The 22,657-nt window shown below is 35.2% G+C and overlaps 3 protein-coding genes across 3 annotated transcripts; all 3 read right to left on the bottom strand.

Moving 5' to 3' along the window:
- Positions 1 to 89: 89 nt before the first annotated feature.
- On the bottom strand, positions 90 to 2,994 carry LOC143617324 (uncharacterized). The gene is made up of 5 exons (XM_077089920.1): positions 2,919 to 2,994; positions 2,535 to 2,862; positions 1,823 to 2,482; positions 465 to 1,785; positions 90 to 233 (listed from the first exon to the last, which is right to left on the bottom strand). The coding sequence occupies exons 1-4, from the start codon at positions 2,992 to 2,994 to the stop codon at positions 468 to 470; spliced, it is 2,382 nt and encodes a 793-aa protein (XP_076946035.1). The 3' UTR covers positions 90 to 233; positions 465 to 467.
- LOC143617325 (uncharacterized) lies at positions 2,502 to 4,729 on the bottom strand. Its single transcript, XM_077089921.1, has one exon. It carries the CDS (start codon positions 4,714 to 4,716, stop codon positions 3,226 to 3,228), a length of 1,491 nt encoding a protein of 496 aa, XP_076946036.1. The 5' UTR covers positions 4,717 to 4,729; the 3' UTR covers positions 2,502 to 3,225.
- Positions 4,730 to 4,735: 6 nt separating this feature from the next.
- LOC143617323 (protein NO VEIN-like) lies at positions 4,736 to 21,295 on the bottom strand. The gene is made up of 4 exons (XM_077089919.1): positions 21,055 to 21,295; positions 5,665 to 5,875; positions 4,783 to 5,182; positions 4,736 to 4,739 (listed from the first exon to the last, which is right to left on the bottom strand). Exons 1-4 carry the CDS (start codon positions 21,208 to 21,210, stop codon positions 4,736 to 4,738), a joined length of 771 nt encoding a protein of 256 aa, XP_076946034.1. The 5' UTR covers positions 21,211 to 21,295.
- Between the last annotated feature and the right edge of the window lie 1,362 nt (positions 21,296 to 22,657).

Genomic DNA, 22,657 nt, shown 5'->3' with positions numbered 1-22,657 from the left:
CTTGACAAAAATTTCCATGGTAAAAATTAAAAAACACAAACCATATAATACCATAGAATTCAAAAGATAGAAGCATCGTTTCCATTACATTTAACTGAAATAAAAAACGTGGAACGAAGCAAAACATGGCCGCATAGGAAGGCAATACCGCATATTATTAAAGAAAGTAGATTACATAAAAACAGCTCAAGTAACCACACCAGCATAATTTTCAGATCACACTATACTTTCTCCTGCATTTCAAAAACCAAGCACAAAGACATATGACATAATCAGACAATGGGTCAAATTGGCTGATTAGAAAGATATCAATTGGGACCTGTTTAAAATATTTAGCAGGATTTATAAATGTGTCTCGTTTAAACACGTTGTATAATACGAGTTGACCCAAATCGACCTATATACAATCTCTTCTACCCAAAACAATAATAGCAATAAAAAGGAAGAATATAAAAATGGCATACCTCTTAACAGGAAGAAAATATGGAAGAAAGGTAGTCATTATCCTCAAACACTTGAAGATTCTTCATCTTCATGAGGAACTCAACTGCTTCGTCGTCAAACTCCACCAAATAACCCAGCCTTATCAGTTCAGAAAGCTGCGGCACAACTTCTTCATTCTCCCACAACATACCCTCAGCTATCACTTCAGCAAAATGAGATGCGTGCTCTAGCACAATCTTCAAGCCACCGCCTTCTTCTCTCTTCTGTATATACAGTTTGGAATTCTGTTTATCCCAACTGATCATTCTTTTTGCTTCGACGTTCATAACATCTCTAGAAGATAAAGATAAACCATACTTCACGGTCATTGGATCAACCGTCTCAAAAGCTTCAAGTTTCAGCATACGGTTAACAGCTTCATGTCTTTTTTCGGTGTCAATATTAAAACTTGGACCAGCTAGAAATCCCAGAATTAGTTTCAACAAACCCCTTCTCATAATCTTTTCTTTCGAATTAACGGGTACCAACTTCACTTGATCAACTTCAGATAAGTTCTTTTTAGCAGATTCTGATATAGTACGGACACCGAGCTTGTTGTAGTCTTCCACAAGCTTGGTTCGGGTTAAAGTTTTGGAACTTGGTTGAGGATACCAAACAAATATGGGACGGGAACAACTTTGAAAAAGATCGGTTAAGAAAAGATCATCACCAATGTAAACGTCACGTTTATCTGACAGGATAATACCACCAGAATTAGAAGATGATGACACAGGAAGTTTTGTTAAGCATTTATTAAAAGTTTCTTCTGTTTTCGAGTTCCAGTTTCTAACCACAAACTCCCAGAATGCACAGCATTCGGTATGTGTTATCTGACTTTTTGAATTTTCCCATTTCTTCCACAAACCGCAGTAGTCTTCAACAGACGGATGAACCTTCACACTGAAAATGTCCGAAAAATATCCGAGAATTTTCGTCTCGTACTTGAATTTATCCAGAACATAAAGCTGACCACCAAATAGATTGTTTCTATCATGAAGAACACACTCTTGAGGTGTTACCCACTCACCGTTATCAGTTCCTCTCGGTATCCATATCTTTTTGTTGTCTTCATCAACCGACTCCCATTTGTATTCAGACAAATAATTGTAGAATCGGTTGATCTTTTCATAATTGGATTGAGAGTGAAGGTAACTAGCAACCAGCTTACACCCCTCGTTAATAACAGTTACCACTTCTAAAAAACTGAGCTCATCCTTGTAGGATTCAATACGAGATCCATAAAACTTTTCATCAATGAACGGACCATCATCACGTTTCAAGAAACCATCCCAGTCGCAAACACTCGTTCGGACGTTTGTATCCACAATGGGTTTTTAACCAATTATTCCGGGAAAGTTTCTCAAGAAATTTAGCGGGAATCTCTGATGCAGATTCCCTAAGTCTCTTCACAGAATCAAGCAAAGCATAAACGCTTGCAGGAGTGATGTTACTTAAACTCTCGGGTAAGAAAAGTGTAGCTGCCACAAACTTGGCACCGTCTTTAAACTCGGTAATCACACCTAACCGTTTCAATTCCACATGATAATCACGGATCCCGATGACATAAAACTGTTCATCAATAACGGGAAGGATGGATATTTGTGAAATTGGTTCCCATCCTGCATCAAAGAGAATGCACCGATTTGGCGACCTGTAATCACCAAGTTTAGTTTTTAGCCATTTCTCTTGGTGTATGAACTTTTTGAAATCTTTTGGAAGCTTGACCTTCGATTTCTTTAACTTTCTGAAACATTCCAGAAACGTAAGAACATTTTCTTTTCTGATGGAAGATGCCGAAGCTTGTTGCTTAAATACACGAGTAAATTCTTTAGCAGCGTCTTCTAAATCAGCCATGACACCAGTTTTCTTCAACTCTTTCTCCATTGATAAGATAGAGCTTCCATAGAACTTCTCATCAATAACCGGGAACGACCCAAAAACCTTCAGAAGACCGCTCCACTCGGATTGTGAAGTCACCAAAAAGCATTCAGATGGACATCTGTAGCCCAAGTTTGTCAACTGCTTGAACCAGCTTATCTGATGATTCTAACTTCTGTATGCATCTTAACAACAGTAACATGGCTTCAGATGACAAAGAAGTCAACGAAGATGAGGACTTTAAGTTGTCAGACACGAGCTGGTAACGACTCTCATCATAATTAACCATCATGCCCAACAGTTCTATCTCTTTCTTGAACGAAAGTATCTCGCCTCCATAATAATCCCCATCAATGAATGGAATGTTACTTAGATGTGAAGCAGCCTTCCATTTAGAACTGTACAAAACAGAGTTGTCTGGTGTCATGTCCCCGTGAGACGTTCTAACCCATCTTCCTTCTTTGATTCGGTCAACAAGTTCCTTACTAGATATGTAATGAGCTCCCAAATGCTGAATAAATTTCAATATCGAAACGCATTGTCTCTGGTAAGCTCACCAGAAGCCGCAAGTGACATGAGACGGTCACCAACGAATTCACACGCTTCTTTGTTATCACAACGCACACCAACCATCATTAACTAGTCTTTGTATTTTTTTTATCTCATCGCCATAAAACTTTACATCTACCAACGGGATATCAACAAGCACCGATCCGTGTTGTAAAATACTCCCGCTTGATGAGTCAAGCATAAACGACTCTGAAGGTGCCCTATAACCAGGACTACCGCTTAAAGAGATTTTCAACCTGGGGCCGTTTTCGATGGATGACAAGAACAGGTTCGGTAGACCATCTTCCCTTAACCTCAATTTATAAAGCCATTGTAGTAGTAACAACGCATTTTTTTAGTCAACGGTGAAGAAAGAGTGGGAATAGCCGCATTAGGAGGAGAAAGATAAGGAACATCAGAAGCTCCAACATAAGTTTCCATAAACGAAACAAGACTTTCACCAGAGACATGATTACCAAAACAGTTCATAGAACGGGTGTAATCTTCTCCGAGCTCAACATAATTATGCTGAGTCCAAGGATTCGTACCAATCAGCTCTACCCACCGACTTCCTTTGGAAGGTACAAGAACACCTTCTCTTCTTACTGTTACTCTCCCATACTTGTCAACAATTGGCATCTTACTACACAGTTTTTTAACTTGACTCGCTAACAAGTAACTCTTTTTTAACGAGTGGTAGAGAAAATGTGCATAAGTAAAAGCAAGCTTCCGATCGCTTCTGAGTGAGACAATAATACCATCAGCATAATCATTAACACTAACAAACCTAACGTTCACCTCCTCCTTTAGCCACTTTTTTACAGTTTGCTCCATCGAGCATGATCCTAACGTTTCTTGCATGACAGCAGGAAGAAAGAACTGACCATTAGAACAGTTGAATTCAGAGTTCCAATTAATCAACCACGAGATGTAACGAGAATCATCAGCAGCAAGCAGCTTGTTTGCACAACCATTTATTTTGAACAAATTCACTTTGTCATCTATCCCGATATACTTGATTAATGGTATGTTCTTGATGTTGGTATTATGTAACGACGACACCCAATTCTCTGCTATGAACACCAAAAGCTGCATATAAAGTTTCTCTGAAACGCCCTTTACAAGGTTAGAACCAGCAATGCATTTGGCATACCATTCACTATCTACACGTTCGATGTCCAAAAACTTCAAAACGGGATCATATTCCTTTTGATCAAAAGAACACGTAAGAAGATAAACTCCGTGAGATGAAATGTTGGAGAAACTAACTCCTTGACTCCTTGCACTGTTCAATATGCTCCAAAATGTAGGATGCAGCCTACCAACTTCATTGGGTTTGCAAAACAACTTCTGCCCCGTGTATGACTCACACGGAATAATAGTCTCATTTAAAAGCTTCTTCTTGATTGTGTCGCGAACAAGATTCAGTTTAGAATGAGAAGATTCTCTGACGGGTAAGAATCTAAACTGATTAGGAAGACTTGAAACCGGGGCAGCTGTAGAGGACTTAAGCAATGATGTAAACGCGTTTAAGAAAGCAACAGGCACACAATCAAGAATCCCCTGATACCATTTGTTGTCCCAGAGGATATTTTCCCTTGATGACGCCAAAAGAAAATCTGCTTGGATTATGAATGGGAAGTTCGTCACTGTCTCGGTTGGTAAAAAGGAATAGATACCGGGCATGCTTGCACCTCGGTTGAGTCTTTTCCCATTTGGAAAAGCTAATGTTATAACCCACTCGTCCACTCCAGATCGAACACCCACTTTGTTTTCTTGTTTCACTGGAAACCTTTGTTTCCACATGTAGTAGCCGCATTCGGTGTCATCTTGATTGTCAGAAACATCAGCAGTAAGTGAAGTGTGTAGGACTCAGCATCCATGCTCTTCAAAGTAACAAAATTTTTCTCGCTGGAGATTGATATTTCACTAACAGAATTTAACCTAGGATTCTTGTTGTCTTCTCTGACTGAAAGCCGCTTAATCTTCAAAAGAAACAGAAGGACTTCAGGGTGGATGCTTGAAAGCTGATCCTTAACCGGTTTGACTTTCTCTTGCTTTAGTGGCAAGACCAGGGTGGTAGTCGGTAGAGCAGTAGACGAACCGTACACGCTTTGTATAGCAGACAAAGTTGGATCGTCCTCGACCCATTCAGGAACGATGTAACCAACATTACAATGTTGGCATGGTTTTTCATTGAATCGTATCTTGTAGCCGTTGCTGAAGATGTAAGGCTGAGATGTTATCAGAAAAACACTCTTGAACCCAATTCCTGATGAAAAAAATAGACAATGTATCAACAGAGGTAAATGAGATGCATAACATATATGAAAGTAAAGTCTCATTTAAAAAGAGTACTTAACTAGCAACAATAAGAGCACATTCAAATTTAGTAACCTTAGGCCAGATTTTTTTGAGTAAACAGGTTTCAGGTTAAAACATGTCTTAAACATTACTAGTACTGAATGAGCACGCGGTTCGTTTATTAGATTAATCAAGGTAGGTTCGAGTGACCCAATCAGGGGTTTGACATTCTTTGACCTTCAAGATATTTACATTGTCTTAAAATCTTCAGTTTTACACTCAAATCCTGATATATAGTATATATATAAGTAATAAACTCATTGATTGAAAACAAAATTATATTACAGTCCAAAAGAGAATCTAACATCAAGACAATCTAACAAAATTGACAAAAATATATCACACATCAAAAATAAGTTAGGTGAACACAATTACAAATAAGAGATGTACCTTTCTCGCCAATATAACCACGTTTACGAAGCCCTTTCTTCGTAGAGCGTCCCACGCTACAAATTGATTCAACGTTTTTACGTGAAAACCCTTTCTCGTTGTTAAAAACTAACAAAGTCGCTTGAGCTCCGGTTTTTGTTATATCTTTTGATGTAATAACAAACTCCAGCGATGGATCCACTCCTTCTGGATACTCATTGTCCTCAGCATTCTGCAAAATCATTCAATCAGAAGTTAATTAAGCTGAAAGTTTCACAATGAATTATGTAACAAGGTTTTCATTTTGAAAACTACAAATTTACGATGGGACCGGTACCATACCAAAAAAAAATACATAAATCAAAACTGAGTGAAAGTAAAGATTACAATAGATATACCGATAGAGTATGGTACCGATACTGGAAACGTGAAAAACGAATACTGGTAACATTGAAACTTGGTACAAATTTACTTCATTCGTTCAAGTTCTCACAAGCATTATATGTTCACCATGTATTTAAGTATTGCAGATCACTATTAGGTTCGTAAAACAAATAATAATAACGACTGATTAAGCAAACTAACTACTAGCAATAGCATAGCAATTATTAATATATAACGATTGATAAATAACAACCTGTATTAGCTCCATGAGGAAGTGAACATCTTTAGCGTAAAGCTCAGCTGACAGATTCTTCACCGCCTGATGAAGATCTTCCGTCAACGGATTCGCTTCTCCGCCTATCGAAAACTTCTTCCGCCGTATCTCCGCCACATGAGCCTTGGCTGCCATTGTTGCAGATGAACGAACACAGCAGGTATGCAGAACAGTTTGTGTGTGTTGCAGTTTGTATGTATGTATGAGAAACTGTTAGTAAGTTATACTCCAGAGTGATCAACTTAATCGATTTATAAACAAATGAAATAATTTATAATGATAATAATGTGTGTAAATAAATAAGAGAGAACATGAAGAGTGGGGAAGCTACGTCGGTATGGACTCCTCGTCTTCGTCAAGCCTTTTCCAATGCTTCGGTAAATTAAAACGGTTACTATTCTAACTACAGGTCCATTATATATGCTTCATGAGGTAGGCTCATAGTGTAATTATCTATATCTATATATTATCTATAAAACATATAACGAGGACAAAATGGTAATTGATACTTTCCCGGTGAGACACCGGTATATTAAATGCATTTTAAGTCTCTGGCTAATATCAGTGTTCTACTGCCTCCAACGATTTGTAATTTGAGCATTTCAAGACACTGTTAAACAATTATGATGAGACGCCGCTAAAATTAAATGTGGTACGTCCTCATCGACGTTACATTCACCTTCTGGCGGCATTAATGCACTCTCCGGCGAACCTTAATTGCAATAAAAAATAAATACATCATCAATTGGGCGAATCGTTCACCATCACCAACTGAATGCATTTTAAAATCGATTGAATACCCAATTCAGTTTCAAATAAAACCTAATTTAAGCCCTGAATTCAACAAGGGCACCTCTTTTTGATTGCATCTCGGTAGCATCAGGTTCTAAGTTTCAATTGATGAATGATGTTCAGTGGATTTCTTTATTTTCATTTCATCTTTTGATTTAGTACATGTTCCAAATTCAGCATCTATATCTACTCAAAAATCAAAGTTGCAGGTTCATTGTTATGTTCCATAAATCTGGATCAACCAATTGAATTGAATTTTCCAGGTTTCTAATGTAATATCTTACGTTTTTTATTTTGATTTTTTTTCATCATAACAGTAGCTAACCTCCTTAATTACTAAAGTTTAATATTGGACTTTATATGTAAGGAATGATTGAAGATAGTTAGTTGGTGATCATTATTCACTAGCTAAGTCTCTCTTGGTTCCTTCATTATTCTTTTATGTGGAATTGAGTGCTTTATTTATTACATATTAGCAGGATGGGATAATGTTTTCTGATGTGGAATTTTATGAGGAGAGTTACATTTAGATGATGCTCAGCTACAGAATCTCATTCAAGTTTGTGATTTTGTTTAATCATAATTTTTAGGTTTTGTATGTGTTTAAACTTTATAAAGTTGATTTGTATATTTTGTTGGTTGTTGTTTGTTTTGTACAAGTCATAATGAAACAAGATTAACAAATAGAACTATATAAGCGTACATGACATTCGACTAATTGTTATCAAGTTTGATATATATTAAATTGTAAATTGATATATTGAAGATTATCTTGTATGTGTTTAATCTGTATGAAGTTAATTTGTTTATTTTGTTGATTGTTGCTATTTGTTTTGTAAAAGTCATAATGGAACAAGATTAAGAAATAGTACCATAGAAGGATTAATGACATTCGGCCAATTGTTATTGTTTTTATGTATTTTAAACTGTAAGTTGACATTATGAACAGGTGATATGAAGATCATCAAACACTGCACTGAGTTTTTATCTTCTCACATGACTGGACAACTTCTTGGCTTAGATTTTGGAGGTGCTCTTGAAGTTACCAGCTGTTTTTTCCCTTTCCAGTATGTCATCGTTCTTGTATTTTTAGATTATAGTTTTTAGTTTTTCCAGTATTACTCTTCGCGTCTGATCTTTTTGTAACCCATAATAACTAACAGCTTTAGGAGGACGACGAGGAGATTGAGGCAGATGGTGCTACCTGATAGATGATATAAGCAGTGAAGCTCTCCCCTCATATGCAACAGAAGGGGTATCAAATTTTGTTATCCTATATGTTTATTTGACTTATTGAGGTGTGTATGTCCCTGTTATGTAGGATGCTGCAACAAAAAATGAAGGTAAAGATGGCATGTTCATTAATAGCTGAAATGGAAGCTGATATTTATGGTTTCCAGGTACACATTATAACCTGAACATGCCTTGCTTATATATTTTTATTGGAAGTCTTTTATATTCTTTAATGCTCAATTGTTGATGATTTGATAAACAAAGTCATATAATTTAGTTAAACCAAAGTGACTCATATCAGGGGTGTTCACGGTCCGGTTTTGACGGTCTTTAGGCCAAACCATTAGTAACGTTCTTTTATATTGAAAAACAAAACTGAACCGTTGGTGTCATTTAAGGAGGTAAAATCTGTAGAAAGCCTAAATGGGCTGCAAATTAATTACACTTCAAATGGAAATTAACCTTAACCAGTTTCATAATTTCCCAAAACTTATATACATATTAATAAACAGATACTTGTAATACAAAATATTTCAAAAAAATTGAAGTATATTAAAATCTTACGGTCCGGTCCGGTTTTGTCCAGTTTTAAGAGTTTGAAACTTTAAACCAAACCATTCGTTACGCTTTGAAATTTTTGAAACCGATTGTAAGACCAAACCGATGGTAGGTTTGGGATGTTTCACGGTTTCAAATTGAAACGTGAACAGTCCTAACTTATATTATGTAATCTTTAAAATGGGTAATAATAATAATAATAATAAGGAACTTGTGGAACTCTTTTACCTTTTAATTTTGATGAGTTCTATAGCTGTTGGAAAGATTTTATAAGTTATGAAGCATATAGAGATTTGTTTTTATCAAATTTGGTAAAAAAATATGCTCAGTGACGATAATTTGTTTCAGCTTTTGATAGTTTAATAATGCTTCTAGGCTTTTAGCAGAATAAAGAATAAACGAACTAATCAGCTGTAAATTAATTAACCGCTTCCGGGTATAACAGAACCTGTTAACCGGAAAAAAATGGTTTAAAAAAATAATTAAAATTAAAAATAACCTAAAAACAAGTTTTGGTTAACAGGTTTCTAACCGGTTTCCGAGCTCAATAATACAAAAAAGTTTGTAATCGCTGGGTTGAATCGTGTAGTAGCCAGTGTCTTGAAAATCGGTTAGTAACCGGTTAGAAAATCGGAGCCTATGCACCTCTAACCCTGACTCTTTGTTTAGTTAGATTGTTGTGACCCCTTTGGACCCAATCCCAGCTGGCCTAAACATCCTAGCCCAAAAGACCCAACAAGTTAACAAAATGACCCGAACATGACCAGCTTGACCTGTCGAGTTTTTATTTCATAAGTTAATATGGTTGGGGTGTTAAACGAGGTAACCTGACACAAACTCGAAAGGATGAAACTAATCCTAACAGGCTGTTGCATGTGAATTGTCAGGAAATGGTCACTACATAAGGCTACATCGACCAACCTATTATCTAGGCCCTAACACTTTCAACAATGCGTATACTGAAGCTCATGATGGCTAATCTCAAAAGTGACCATACAGTAATTGTGACCAATATTACCAAACCAACAACTTCTCACTTGAAGAAGTCAACTGTGACACAATTTATCTACATAATAGAATAAATCTTCAAACAAGTTACATGTATACAGCATCACGTAATATGATGATATTGGTGATGATAATTGTTTGCAAAATTTATCTGTTTCGATTCATTTATTGGTTGTACGCTTTTGGTTATCAGCTGTCAAACAGTTTTTGATGGAGAAAACATGTATAGATATTATATGGGGAAAGTTTGTTGAGAGTTTCAGGAACCTCCAATGTGTATGTTTGAGGCATTTTATTGATTACATTTTGTCTTGCACTTCTATTTGGGACCCACACTAAGCTTGTAATGATCTACTAACTTAATATGCCTATCATTGGTTCAAAATACAGTTTCTGTGTTTGGTAGTTGCTTTTTACACTGGTTTCAAAAGGAACTTTTATCTATATGGATTTTGAATCGAGTTTAAGTTTAGATTCATTGATTTTAGTGTATTTAGTCCTCCTTTGCCATCACCACCTACCATTATTCATGGTACCACCATTGTGATACAAAACTAAACAAGCCGGATTGCTTGCGAGTTACTCAGGGCCGACTTGGTAAAGCTTGAATTCAGTCGGTCTTAAGAGATCTCGACCTTTTGTTGGAGCTCGTCTAATAAACGTGTTAAACCTTTTAATGTATTGAGTTACTCCACAACATTAAACTTGTTTAGTTTTTCTTTAACTTAAAAAATTATCCTAATAAAAGTACTTTCAATTAGTTTTACTATAAATAAGTTTATGGTACTATCTTAGTTAAAGGTTCATAAACATTTATATGTATATTAAATAAATAAATGGTATAACTTATCCATTTCTTGAATATGGTTTACTAATCCGACTGATCCTGTGGATACACCTGCTAACATAAACGTCATCGTTAATACACTCACACGACCCGCCGCAAAGCACGGGCTCCTCTGCTAGTGTTTGTTTGTTTGTTTTTGTTCACTTAGGTATGTTATCTTTATCTTTATTATTTAAATGAATGCGGAGTTTCAAAAATCCCATGTTTTTAGTTATACTTCATGTGAATCGTCTATGCCAAACAGAAAATAACTATTTATTTCTTTAAAAAAAACTAGACAAAAATCAAAATTAAAATTAAATAAATGGTTATCTTCTATTTCCAAGCAAAATGTTAGGAGGTTATGAGATTATGGGTTGATTGGTGGTATGCTGATACAATATGAAGTGTGAATGTGTCCACACATTTTCTAAAAATATGTTTCATTTATGTTTTATTTAAAACTTATGCTTATCACCACACGTAATCAATTGATCTAAATTAAAAATTGCTTACTCAAGTACTTAATCTAGCAAAGTCACCATCCCTCTGCTTCTTGTGTTATTCAACATGAAAAAAATTTTTGTTTTGATTTAATAGCTTGCTAATCCGATTATACTCTCACGTCCACACTAAAATTGTGACAATTTTATATTTATTGCAATTTGCAAAGCCGGTTTCTTTGCTTCTAATTATCTATAGTATTGCTTTTGGGTCTTTGGTCAACATTATTGTCTTTTCTAGTCGTGTTGGTTGTATAATATATTTATTTCTTCATTACGTTTATTAGGTGTTATGAAGAATGATATCGTGATTTTAAGTCCCATTAATTGATGTTTTAAAATATTTGTGAACTAATATAATCAAGAAAAATACAAATACTCTAAATAGATAAATTGTTTTTAACATAACGTATACATTTAGTTAAAGAACACTCAGAGATTAGGAAAATCTTTTAATATATAAGATGTGTTTGTTACTTGAAATTTAATAATAAGAATTATTACATGTAACATAGGTTTTGATATTTTTAAATTAAGCATACTTTAATGAGATTTTTATATATAAGTTGATAACTTAATCTTTTTATAAAATTAAGTAAATAAAAAAACTTGTATTTCTTAGTTGAAGTTTAATAATAAAAATAAACGGAGTTTTTTTTTTATCAAAATAGGGTTGGGGTGAAAAGTATTTACTTAAAATAGGGAGTTTGAAAGGTATTTTCTAAAATGCGTGTTTTTGTTTAAATCAACAATTCTCATTCCTTGGGTTAAGATAATCTCTATTATTTTCTATTTAATGCAAGTAAGATAATAAATAATGAATTAAAAAGAAAAAAACAAAGTTTACATATTTGTTTTCCGTTCCATTTTTTTCCAAATACTTCAAAAAAGTGTTTTTGAAAACCGTTCTTATTTAATTTAAATTATTGTTTTTTACAAAACCGATTCAAAACAAAAGTTGTACATTACTCTTTATAGCTTTTTGTTTATTTTTTTTATTATTGCTTTATTATTGTTTTATAAGTTTTTTATATTAAGGGTGGTTAATATTTGAATTGGGTTTAATATCTATATGGTATCTATGTTGTTAAGCTAGAATCAGTTTAGTTTGCCATCGATACTTGTACGATACCAGCGCTTGCGATATAAAAAAAGTATTTAAAAACAACTTTGTTTCAACAAAATCTATGATGTCTAGAAAAGAAATTAATTAAACATAACTGCAAAAGTTATAAAAACTAACGTGGGTGCTGATTCAAATAAAATCAATAACAGTACTAATGTTGTTTGGTAGGAACATTTTTGTTTTCAACAACAATCATGCTGAAATGTTACAAAAAAAATTACAACCTTTTTTTGTTATTCATTCGCGCTAACCATTTTATTTTAAATAAATACATGTTATGACGAAATGTTACGAAGAATAAAATTACAATTTGATTATATTAATGATAAAGCACAATTCAAGTTGTAATTCTTTTTAGCTAAGTGGGGATTTTTCTAGAAAATGATTTTGGGTTAGTCAGGTGTCACCACCTAATAACCCAACAGAAATTGATAAGAGAAATTATGTGAAAACTGAAGAACACTCGAAGTTACAACAAAAGTTCGAAACAGTTTTTAAGCTCTAAGCCAAATACGTGCTGTTTATTTAGAGTCGAACTGTGTCGTTTTTGACATAAGTTAATATGATGTTACAACTTATCCACACCCAAAACTGGGCCAGCAGATAACCGAAATGCACCTGTAACTTGAAAAACCAAACCGTTTGTCGTAAATGCAATTCGCATATCAAATTTTCTACTCTTCAGTTTTTACTTGTAACCAAACTAAATATAAACCATTGATGTGCATAACTTTGGTACTAAAAATCTTTGCTCGACACAAATTTCAATCGGTTAAAATAAAAAACACTAAAACCATACTTAATACCACAGAATTCAAAAGGATTCGCATCGTTTCCATTACATTAACTGAAACAAAAGACGTGGAACGAAACAAAGCATGGCCACATAGAAGAGCAATACCGCGCATATTATTAAAAGAAAGTAGATTACATAAAAGCAGCTTCAAGTCACCACGCCACCATAATCTTCAGATCACATTATACTTTCTCCTGCATTTCAAAACCAAGCACAAAGAATATGACATAATTAGCACTCATTAGCAGGATCCAATCAAACAATGGGTCAAATGAGTCTTTTAAATATTTAGCATGTTTTATAAATGTGTCTTGTTTATACCTGTTATATAATGAGTTGACCCAAATCGACCTATATACAATCTCTTCTACCCAAAACAAATGTGCCGTTAGATATCAATTTCAATACATTTTACATATTTAGCAGGTTTTATAAATGTGTCTTGTTACATAATATGAGTTTACCCAAATCGACCTATATGCAAGCATGATTGCAGAACCGAATCTTTATTTTAACAATTAACGAAATAAAAAGGAAGAATAAAAATGGCATACCTCTTAACAGTATGAAAATATGGAAGAAAGGTAGCCATGGTCCTCCACAAATAATTGAAGATTCTTAATCTTCATGAGGAACTCAGCCGCTTCGTCATCAAACTCGACCAAATAACCCAACCTTATCAATTCTGAAAGCTGTGGCACAACCTCCTCATTCTCCCACAACATACCCTCAGCTATCACTTCAGCAAAATGAGACGCGTGTTCTAGCACATTCTTCAAGCCACCGCCTTCTTCTCTCTTCTGCATATACAGTTTGGAATTCTGTTTATCCCAACGGATCATTCTTTTAGCTTCGACGTTCATAACATCTCCAGAAGACAAAGATAAACCATACTTCACGGTCATTGGATCAACCGTCTCAAAAGCTTCAAGTTTCAGCATGCGGTTAACAGCTTCATGTCTTTTTTCAGCGTCAAGATTAAGACTTGGGTCAGATAGAAACCCCAGAATCAGTTTCAACAAACCCCTTTTCATAATCTTTTCTTTCGAATTAACGGGTACCGACTTCACTTGGTCAACTTCAGATAAGTTCTTTTGAGCAGATTCTGATATGGTACGAACACCGAGCTTGTTGTAGACTTCCACAAGCTTAGTTCGGGTTAGAGTTTTGGAACTTGGTTGAGGATACCAAACAAATATGGGACGAGAACAGCTTTGAAAGAGATCCGTTTAGAAAAGATCATCACCGATGAAAACGTCATGTTTATCTGATAGAATAATACCATCAGAATTAGAAGATGATGATACAGGAAGTTTGTTTAAGCTTTTATTAAAAGTTTCCTCTGTTTTTGAGTTCCAGTTTCTAACCACCAACTCCCAAAAAGCACAGCACTCGGTGTGAGTAATTAACCGATCTGAGTCTTCCCATTTCTTCCATAGACTGCAGTAGTCTTCAACAGACGGATGAACTTTCACACCAAAAACATCAGCAAAAAATCCAAGAATTTTCGTCTCATACTTGAACTTATCCAAAACATAAAGCTGATCACCAAATAGATTGTTTCTGTCATGAAGAACACAATCTTGGGGTGTTACCCACTCTCCGTTATCGGTTCCTCTTGGTATCCATATCTTCTTGTCATCTTCTTCAGGCACCCATTTAAACTCAGACAAGTAAATGTAGAATCGATTTATTTTTTCAAAACTGGTTTGAGAGTAAAGGTAACTAGCAACCAGCTTACATCCGTCGTTAATAACAGTTACCACTTTTAAAAAACTGAGATCCTGTTTAAAGGATACAATATGAGCTCCATAAAACTTTTCATCAATGAACGCACCATCATCACGTTCCAAGAAACTATCCCAGTCTTTGTAGAAGAGCAAACACTCATTCGGACGTTTGTACCCAAAATGGGTTTTTAACCAACTTTTCTGGGACAGTTTCTCAACAAACTTAGCGGGAATCTCCGATGCAGTTTCTCTTAGTCTCTTCAGAGAATCAAGCAAAGCATAAACGCTTGCAGGAGTAATGCTACTTGAACTCTCGGGGAAGAAGAGTCCAGCAGCAACAAACTCAGCACCATCTTTGAACGTGGTGGTTACACCCAACAGTTTCAGCTCCACTTGATAATCATGAATCCTACTGCCATAGAAGTTACTGTCATCAATGAAGGGAAGGATAGATATTTGTGAAATTGGTTCCCATTCTGCACTGAAAAGAATGCACTGATTTGGTGACCTGTAATCACCAAGTTTAGTTTTTAGCCACTTTTCTTGGCGTATGCACTTTTTGAAATCTTCTGGAAGCTTGACCTTCGACATCTTCAACTTTCTGAAACACTCCAGAAACGTAAGAACATTTTCTTTTCTGATGGAAGATGACGAAGCTTGTTGCTTAAACACGCGGGTACATTCTTTGGCTGCATCTTCTAAATCAACCATGACACCAATTGTTTTTAACTCTCTCTGCATTGTAAGGATGGTGCTTCCATAGAAGTTTATATCAACAATCGGGAACGACCCAAAGACCTGGAGAAGACCGCCCCACCCAGTTTCTGAAGTTACAAAAAAACATTCAGATGGACATCTGTAGCCCAAGTTTGTCTTTACACTTTGTGTTTTTCACTGCTTGCACGAACTTATTTGTTGAGTTTAACTTCTGCATGCATTTTAACATCAGTAACATAGCTTCAGACGACAATGAAGTCAATGAGTAAGAAGACTTGAGGTTGTCCAAAACAAGCTGGTAACTCTCATCAAAAGTAACCACAACGCCCAGCAATTTTAACCCTTTCTTGAAAGAAAGTGCTTCTTCACCATAATAATCTCCGTCAACGAATGGAATGTCACTTAACTGTGAAGCAGCCTCCCATTCAGAACTGTACAAAACAGAGTTGTCTGGGATCATATCACCTTTACACGTTCTAACCCATCTTCCTTGTTTGATTCGGTTAACTAGTGCAGTACTTGAGATATAATGTGCTCCCAGATACTGAATAAATTTCAAGATTGAAAGAACATTGTCACGAGTAAGCTTTCCAGAAGCTGCAAGTGACATGAGACGCTCACCAATGAATTCACACGCTTCTTTATTATCACACCGCACACCAACTTTCTTCAACTCATCTTTATACTCCCGCTTGATGAGTCAAGCATGAACGACTCTGAAGGTGCCCTGTAGCCCGGAGAACCACTTAATGAGATTTTTAGCCAAGGGCCATTTTTGATGGATGACAAAAACATATTCGGTAGACTAACTCCTCTTAACCTCAAATTATAAAGCCATTGTAGTAGTAACAGTGCATTTGGTTTGGTCAAAGGTGAAGACAGAGTAGGAATAGCAGCATTCGGAGGAGAGAGGTAAGGAACATCAGAAGCTCCAACATAAGATCCCATAAACGTAACAAGATCATGACCAGAAGCATAATTACCAAAATAGCTCAAAGGCCGGGTGTAATCTTCTCCTAGTTCAACATAATTATGTTGAGTCCAGGGATTCGTACCAATCAGCTCTACCCATCGACTTCCATATGAAGGTACAAGAACACCTTCTCTTCTTACGGTTACTTGCCCATACCTGTCAACGATTGGCATCTTACTGCACAGTATTCTAACTTGACTAACCTCCAAGTAACTCTTTTTTAAGGAGTGGTAAAGAAAATGGGCATAAGCAACAGTGAGCTTACAGTCGGTTTTGAGTGAAGGAATAAGATTATCAGCATATTCATTAACACTGACAAATTTAACCTTCGCCTCGTCCTTAAACCACTTTTTTAAAGTGTGCTTCATCAAACACGATCCAATAGCTTCTTGGGTGGCTGAAGGTAAAAAGAACTGACCATTACAACAGTGGAATTCTGTGTTCCAGTTGATCAACCGGGTGACGGGATAAGAATCAGCAGCAAGCAGTTTGTTTGCAGAGAAATTAATCGTGAACAAGTTCACCTGGCCATCCATCCCGACATACTTTAAGATTGGTATATTCTTCATGCTGGTACAGTAAAATGAGGAAGACCAATTCTCTGCTATGAATACCAAAAGCTGCATGTAGAGTTCCTCTGAGATGCCCCTTACAATATTAGAGCCAGCAATGCATTTGGCATACCATTCATTATCTACAGCTTTGATTTCCAAGAAATCCAAAATAGAATCATACTCTTCTTGATCAAAAGAACAAGTAAGAATATAAGCTCCATGGGACGATATGTTTGAAAAGCTAACGCCTTGATTCCTTGCACTGTTTAATATGCTCCAAAATGCAGGCTTCAGCCTACCAACTTCGTTAGGTTTACGAAACAACTTCTGCCCCGTGTATGACTCACACGGAACAATAGTCTCGTTCACAAGCTTTGCTTTAATTGCATCACGAACAACATTCAGTTTGGAATGTGAAGATTCCTTGACAGGTAAGAATCTAAACTGATTAGGAAGACTTGAAACCGGAGCAGATGTAGAGGACTTAAGCAATGATGTAAACGCGTTTAAGAAAGCAACAGGCACACAATCAAGAATCCCCTGATTCCATTTGTTGTCCCAGAGGATATTTTCTCTTGACGATGCCAAGAGAAAATCTGCTTGGATTATGAATGGGAAATTTGTTACCGTCTCGGTTGGTAAAAAGGAATAGATACCGGGCATGCTTGCACCTCTGTTTAGCCTTTTCCCATTTGGAAAAGCTAAGGTTATAACCCACTCCTCAACTTCAGATCGAACATCGACTTTGTTTTCTTGCTTAACCGGAAACCTTTGCTTCCACATGTAGTAGCCACATTCTGTGTCATCTTGAGTGCCAGATAAATCCGCAGTGAGATGAAGTGTGTATGACTCAGCATCCATGCTCTTCAAAGTAACAAAGTTTTTCTCACTTGAGATTGATATTGCACTCACGGTGTTTCGTTTAGGATTCTCATTGTCTTCCCTGATTGAAACTCGCTTGATCTTTGTAAGAAAAAGAAGGACTTCAGGGTGGATGCTTGAAAGCTGATCCTTCACCGGTTTGACCTTCTCTGCCTTCAAGGGTAAGACCAGAGTGGTGGTGGGTAGAGCAGTAGACGAACCATATACACTTTGAATGGCAGACAATGTTGGATCCTCCTCGACCCATTCAGGAACAATGTAACCAAGATTACAGTGTTGGCATGGTTTCTCACTAAAGCGTATCTTATAGCCGTTACTGAAGATGTAAGGCTGAGATGTTATCAGAAAAATACTCTTGAACCCAATACCTGATGAAAAAGTAGATAACGTTATTAGAAGAAATACTAAATAAAATGCATATCTATAAAAATATGTATGGTACAAAATTATGTTCCTCTATTGGAGAAGTGATTGTATATCTATAAACACATGGTACAAAATTATGTAAGGTTAAGATCATATCATAAATAATTTTACAAGAAGCTGCTTAATCCAAAATCCTCACCATTTTAACGATTATTTTCTATATGAATAATCATTAATCCATTGATAGCAAATATACTATCATTTTAAAGAAACTTACTTTCATACTGACTTTAAGATTGCTAAAACCAAAAAACAAACCATCAATTCATTTCTAACCTTAGACTGAACTTTTCTCGGTTAAACAGGTTTCAGATTAAAATTTGTGTTAAGTGTTAAAACATCAGTAGTGCCAGTTCAAATGTTCAGTTATCGGTTTGGTCAAGGTAGGTTTGTACATCATCAAATAATGTACAATGTCTTGAATTCTTTACTTTTGACATCAACTACAGTATATTATAATTTATAAACTCATTAATTAAAACCTGTTTTGGACTTTTGCTTTAAACTCGAGTGCCTTTCGCTTTTCAAACTGTTTCTTAAACAAACTCAAGACACTTTGAACACTGTTTATTATTTGACTGTTTAATAACAACAGAATACTTCTGATCTACAGCACCTTAATTAACAGATACTGATAAAAAAAAACTTCAATTTGACTAATTCAGGTTAGCCATACCCCAAAAACCCAACAAAACTAACACAAACACGATTAATGCGAACCAATAATCAGTTTGGTTATCAAGTGGGCTTTGAACACCCAAGTTCAGTGGCGGATTTAGTGCTTAAGAAGGATGTGTGGCCAAACTACAAAAGCAAGATTTTAGACAGTATATTGCTATACTTATGCAGTTTCAAAAGCAGATAGGTCCACACTAAAGGTTATGTTACAAATGAATTAATTAATCACTGGGTGTCAAAAACTTCAGTTTTTAATTTAAAATTATATTAGTTCCTTTGAAACTCACTTTAACTACTTTATTCAAATTAAATTGTTTGTTTTCGTTAGATTGTTTTTCTATTTTTATTTTTTGTTTTTGTTCATATTATTATTATAAAATCTATAAAAAAATACACCTATGTTGTTTTATCTAAATATTGCATTTTACCAGGCCCATTTCGAGCGACCCAAATTTTGCCCCCTACAATAAGTTTTTGAATCCGCCACTTCACCCGACTAACCCAAAACAAACACAACCCAGCCCAACAGAATATAAGGCCTAAATGCATAAACAGATAATATGAAATTCTAACTAAAACAGAATCATATTATAGTCAAAAGAGAAACTAAACTTGTTCAACACTACAATAAGATTGACAAAAATATTATTGCGTAAACAATGAAATATAAAAATACCTTTCTCGCCAATATAACCACGCTTACGAAGCCCTTTCTTCGTAGACCGTCCCACGCTACAAATTGATTCAACGTTTTTACGTGAAAACCCTTTCTCGTTGTTAAAAACTAACAAAGTCGCTTGAGCTCCGGTTTTTGTTATATCTTTTGACGTTATAACAAACTCCAGGGACGGATCCACTCCTTCCGGATACTCATTGCCTCAGCATTCTGCAAAATCATTCAATCAAAAGTTAATCATCATCAAATTTACAGGACAAAAAGTTTCACAATGGAACTAGGTACCGTAAAAAATATATCAACACTGAAAATGAGTGAAAGTATAAACTGAAGACCACTCTGATGTCAGTGCAGGTTCCGTAAAAAATATCAAAAAATACATGGAAACGATGTTATAAAAATCTAATACAGTAATGCTTGCACCGATTGTATTTGGGCTGGGGTGCAAACGAGCCGACATGTTCACGAGCTACTCGATCTCGGATCTATACAAAACTCGAAACAAATCGATCCCGGGCCTCAAATAAAGCTCAATTAATATCGAGCTTGTGCCTTTTACCGAAAGCTTGTTTAGGCTCGTGAACAAGCCTTCACAAGCCTTGTGTATTTTTAGGTTCTCTCATTTTGACTTCTATGTACTAATTTCACACCACATAAAAGCTGTGAACAAGCCGAGCTGCTCGCAAGCTACCTGAAGATCGGCTCGTTAAAAAGCTCAATCAAGCCGAGCTTAATCGAGCCTGGGCTCAAGCTCGAGTCTAAAATAAGCTCGTTTAATAAACGAGCCCGAGCTCAAGCTGGCTCGCGAGTCTAAACAAGCATGTAATCTATACAAATGTTTTAAATAAATACTTCATAATCTTTAAGTAATATATATAATGTCATGAAACAATTAAAAAAAAGAACTAAATAATATAATATTATTTTATACATAAAACTATAATAAAAAAATGTTAATAAATAATTATAATTTTAAAAAGAAATAATTAATAAATAGGAAAAAAGCCAAGCTGGCGAGCTCAAAACGATTCAAGCTCGATCTCTTTGTAAGTTAAGCTGAGCTCGAGCTTTGAAAATAGAGCTCGAAACAGTCAAGCTCGAGCTATGTGTAAGTTCAACGAGCTGACGTTTATTAACGATCCGATTAAGCATTATGAAGAGTATTTGAGTAACAGGCAACAAAATTACTCCTGAAACACTAAACTCGTAGCAGAAACAAAATGTATAAACAACATTAGGTTAATAATAATAATAATAATAAAATAAATAAATGACCTGAATAAGCTCCATAAGGAAGTGAACATCTTTAGCGTAAAGCTCAGCTGACAGATTCTTCACGGCTTGATGAAGATCCTCCGTCAACGGATTCGCTTCTCCGCCGATTGAAAACTTCGTCCGCCGTATCTCCTCCACGTGATCCTTGGCCGCCATTGTTGCAGATGAACAAACACACAAAATCTATTATGCAGAGTTTGTACGTGTTAAAGAAACGGTTACTAATACTCTTGAGTGATAATGAACTAGTTACTTATAATAGATTTATATATATAAATAATAATAATAATATTATTATTATTATTATTAGTATTTATTAATAGTAATGGGAAAAGACAAGTGTGGAAAAGGTACGTTAATAATAATAGACTTCTCGTCTTCGTCAATTCTTATTCCACGCCTTTATTTATTTTTTCTTATTCCCCAAGTTTTCTTGTAAGTTGCATTCGAATGTTACATTTTATATCAATATCTAAGTTAAATACAAATAAACTAAACTTTTAAAAATTTTCTGGTTGATTCGCGTTTCTTCTCAAGTCAACAGATTGTTTTGTTTGTAAATAGAGTGTTCTCACCAAACTCATGTGGCACTTAAACATGTTATAAAATCTTATTAAATTAAAAATTAATATAACCAAATATTTGATGTGAAAATCTTATAAAATAGAGATATATTAAAATTAATATATGATTTTAAAAAAAAACAAATGTTATTTATAATTAAGAAACAATTTCATAATAAAAATAAGCGGATATCGGATCTCACCAAACCAAGATAGCTTTCAAACCTGGTTATAAAATCTCATTTATTTGTGAAACCCTTTTATCATGAAATCCTAAATATATTATTATATTAACTTCCTTACAATAAATAAAATTAAAATCCAAAAAATTACATAAATACTGTAAACGAATAATGTAAAACAACTCCTGTAATACGGGAGATAAAAACTAGTTTTCTACAAACATAATTCAATTGTTTCTTTTTAACGGCCAATGAATCATGTAAATGGGCTACCGGGTACCCTCGCCTTAGAACCATGGAAAACCCTCACCTAATGTCAACATTCATGAACGCTCGCCCGAAGGTACGATAGTGCAACCGCTCAGCCAGTGGCGTAGCCAGAAATTTTTTGCTACGGGTTCGGAAAGTTTTGAGGGACAAACGGTCGATTGTATATCATATAAGTTTGGTTTTTCTACGGGTTCGATGTTGAAATTTCTCTGGATGCGATCGCAAAATGCACGTATATATAACACTAAAAAACATTTGTACATGTTCTGTCGAATCCGTTCCCTAAAAGGTGTCTACGCCCCTGCACTCAGCTATTCGCCTAGTCTCTTATCATCACCAGATACCGCCGAAATTAAATAATAGAGGCAGAAATCAAACATGGTCTCTTAAAACACCATGTTTCTCTCTTACCACTCGACCACCATCAAACATAATTCAATCTACTCCTTTATCTTCAAAACTTTTAATTAAAACTTTTGAAAAAACTACTACATCCTATCCATCCTTTATTTTTTTACATCAATACTAAATTATAAAAAACTGTTGAAGTAATTTTTCATACTTGTCAATCATAAAAAGTAGAACCAA

This window comes from Bidens hawaiensis, unplaced genomic scaffold, assembly GCF_021521415.1.
Source record: "Bidens hawaiensis isolate Kalapana, Puna unplaced genomic scaffold, B.hawaiensis_p1.1 tig00053855_1, whole genome shotgun sequence".
Lineage (NCBI taxonomy): Eukaryota > Viridiplantae > Streptophyta > Magnoliopsida > Asterales > Asteraceae > Bidens > Bidens hawaiensis.
Note: the sequence above shows the minus strand (reverse complement) of the source record. Positions and strands in the feature narration are given on the sequence as shown.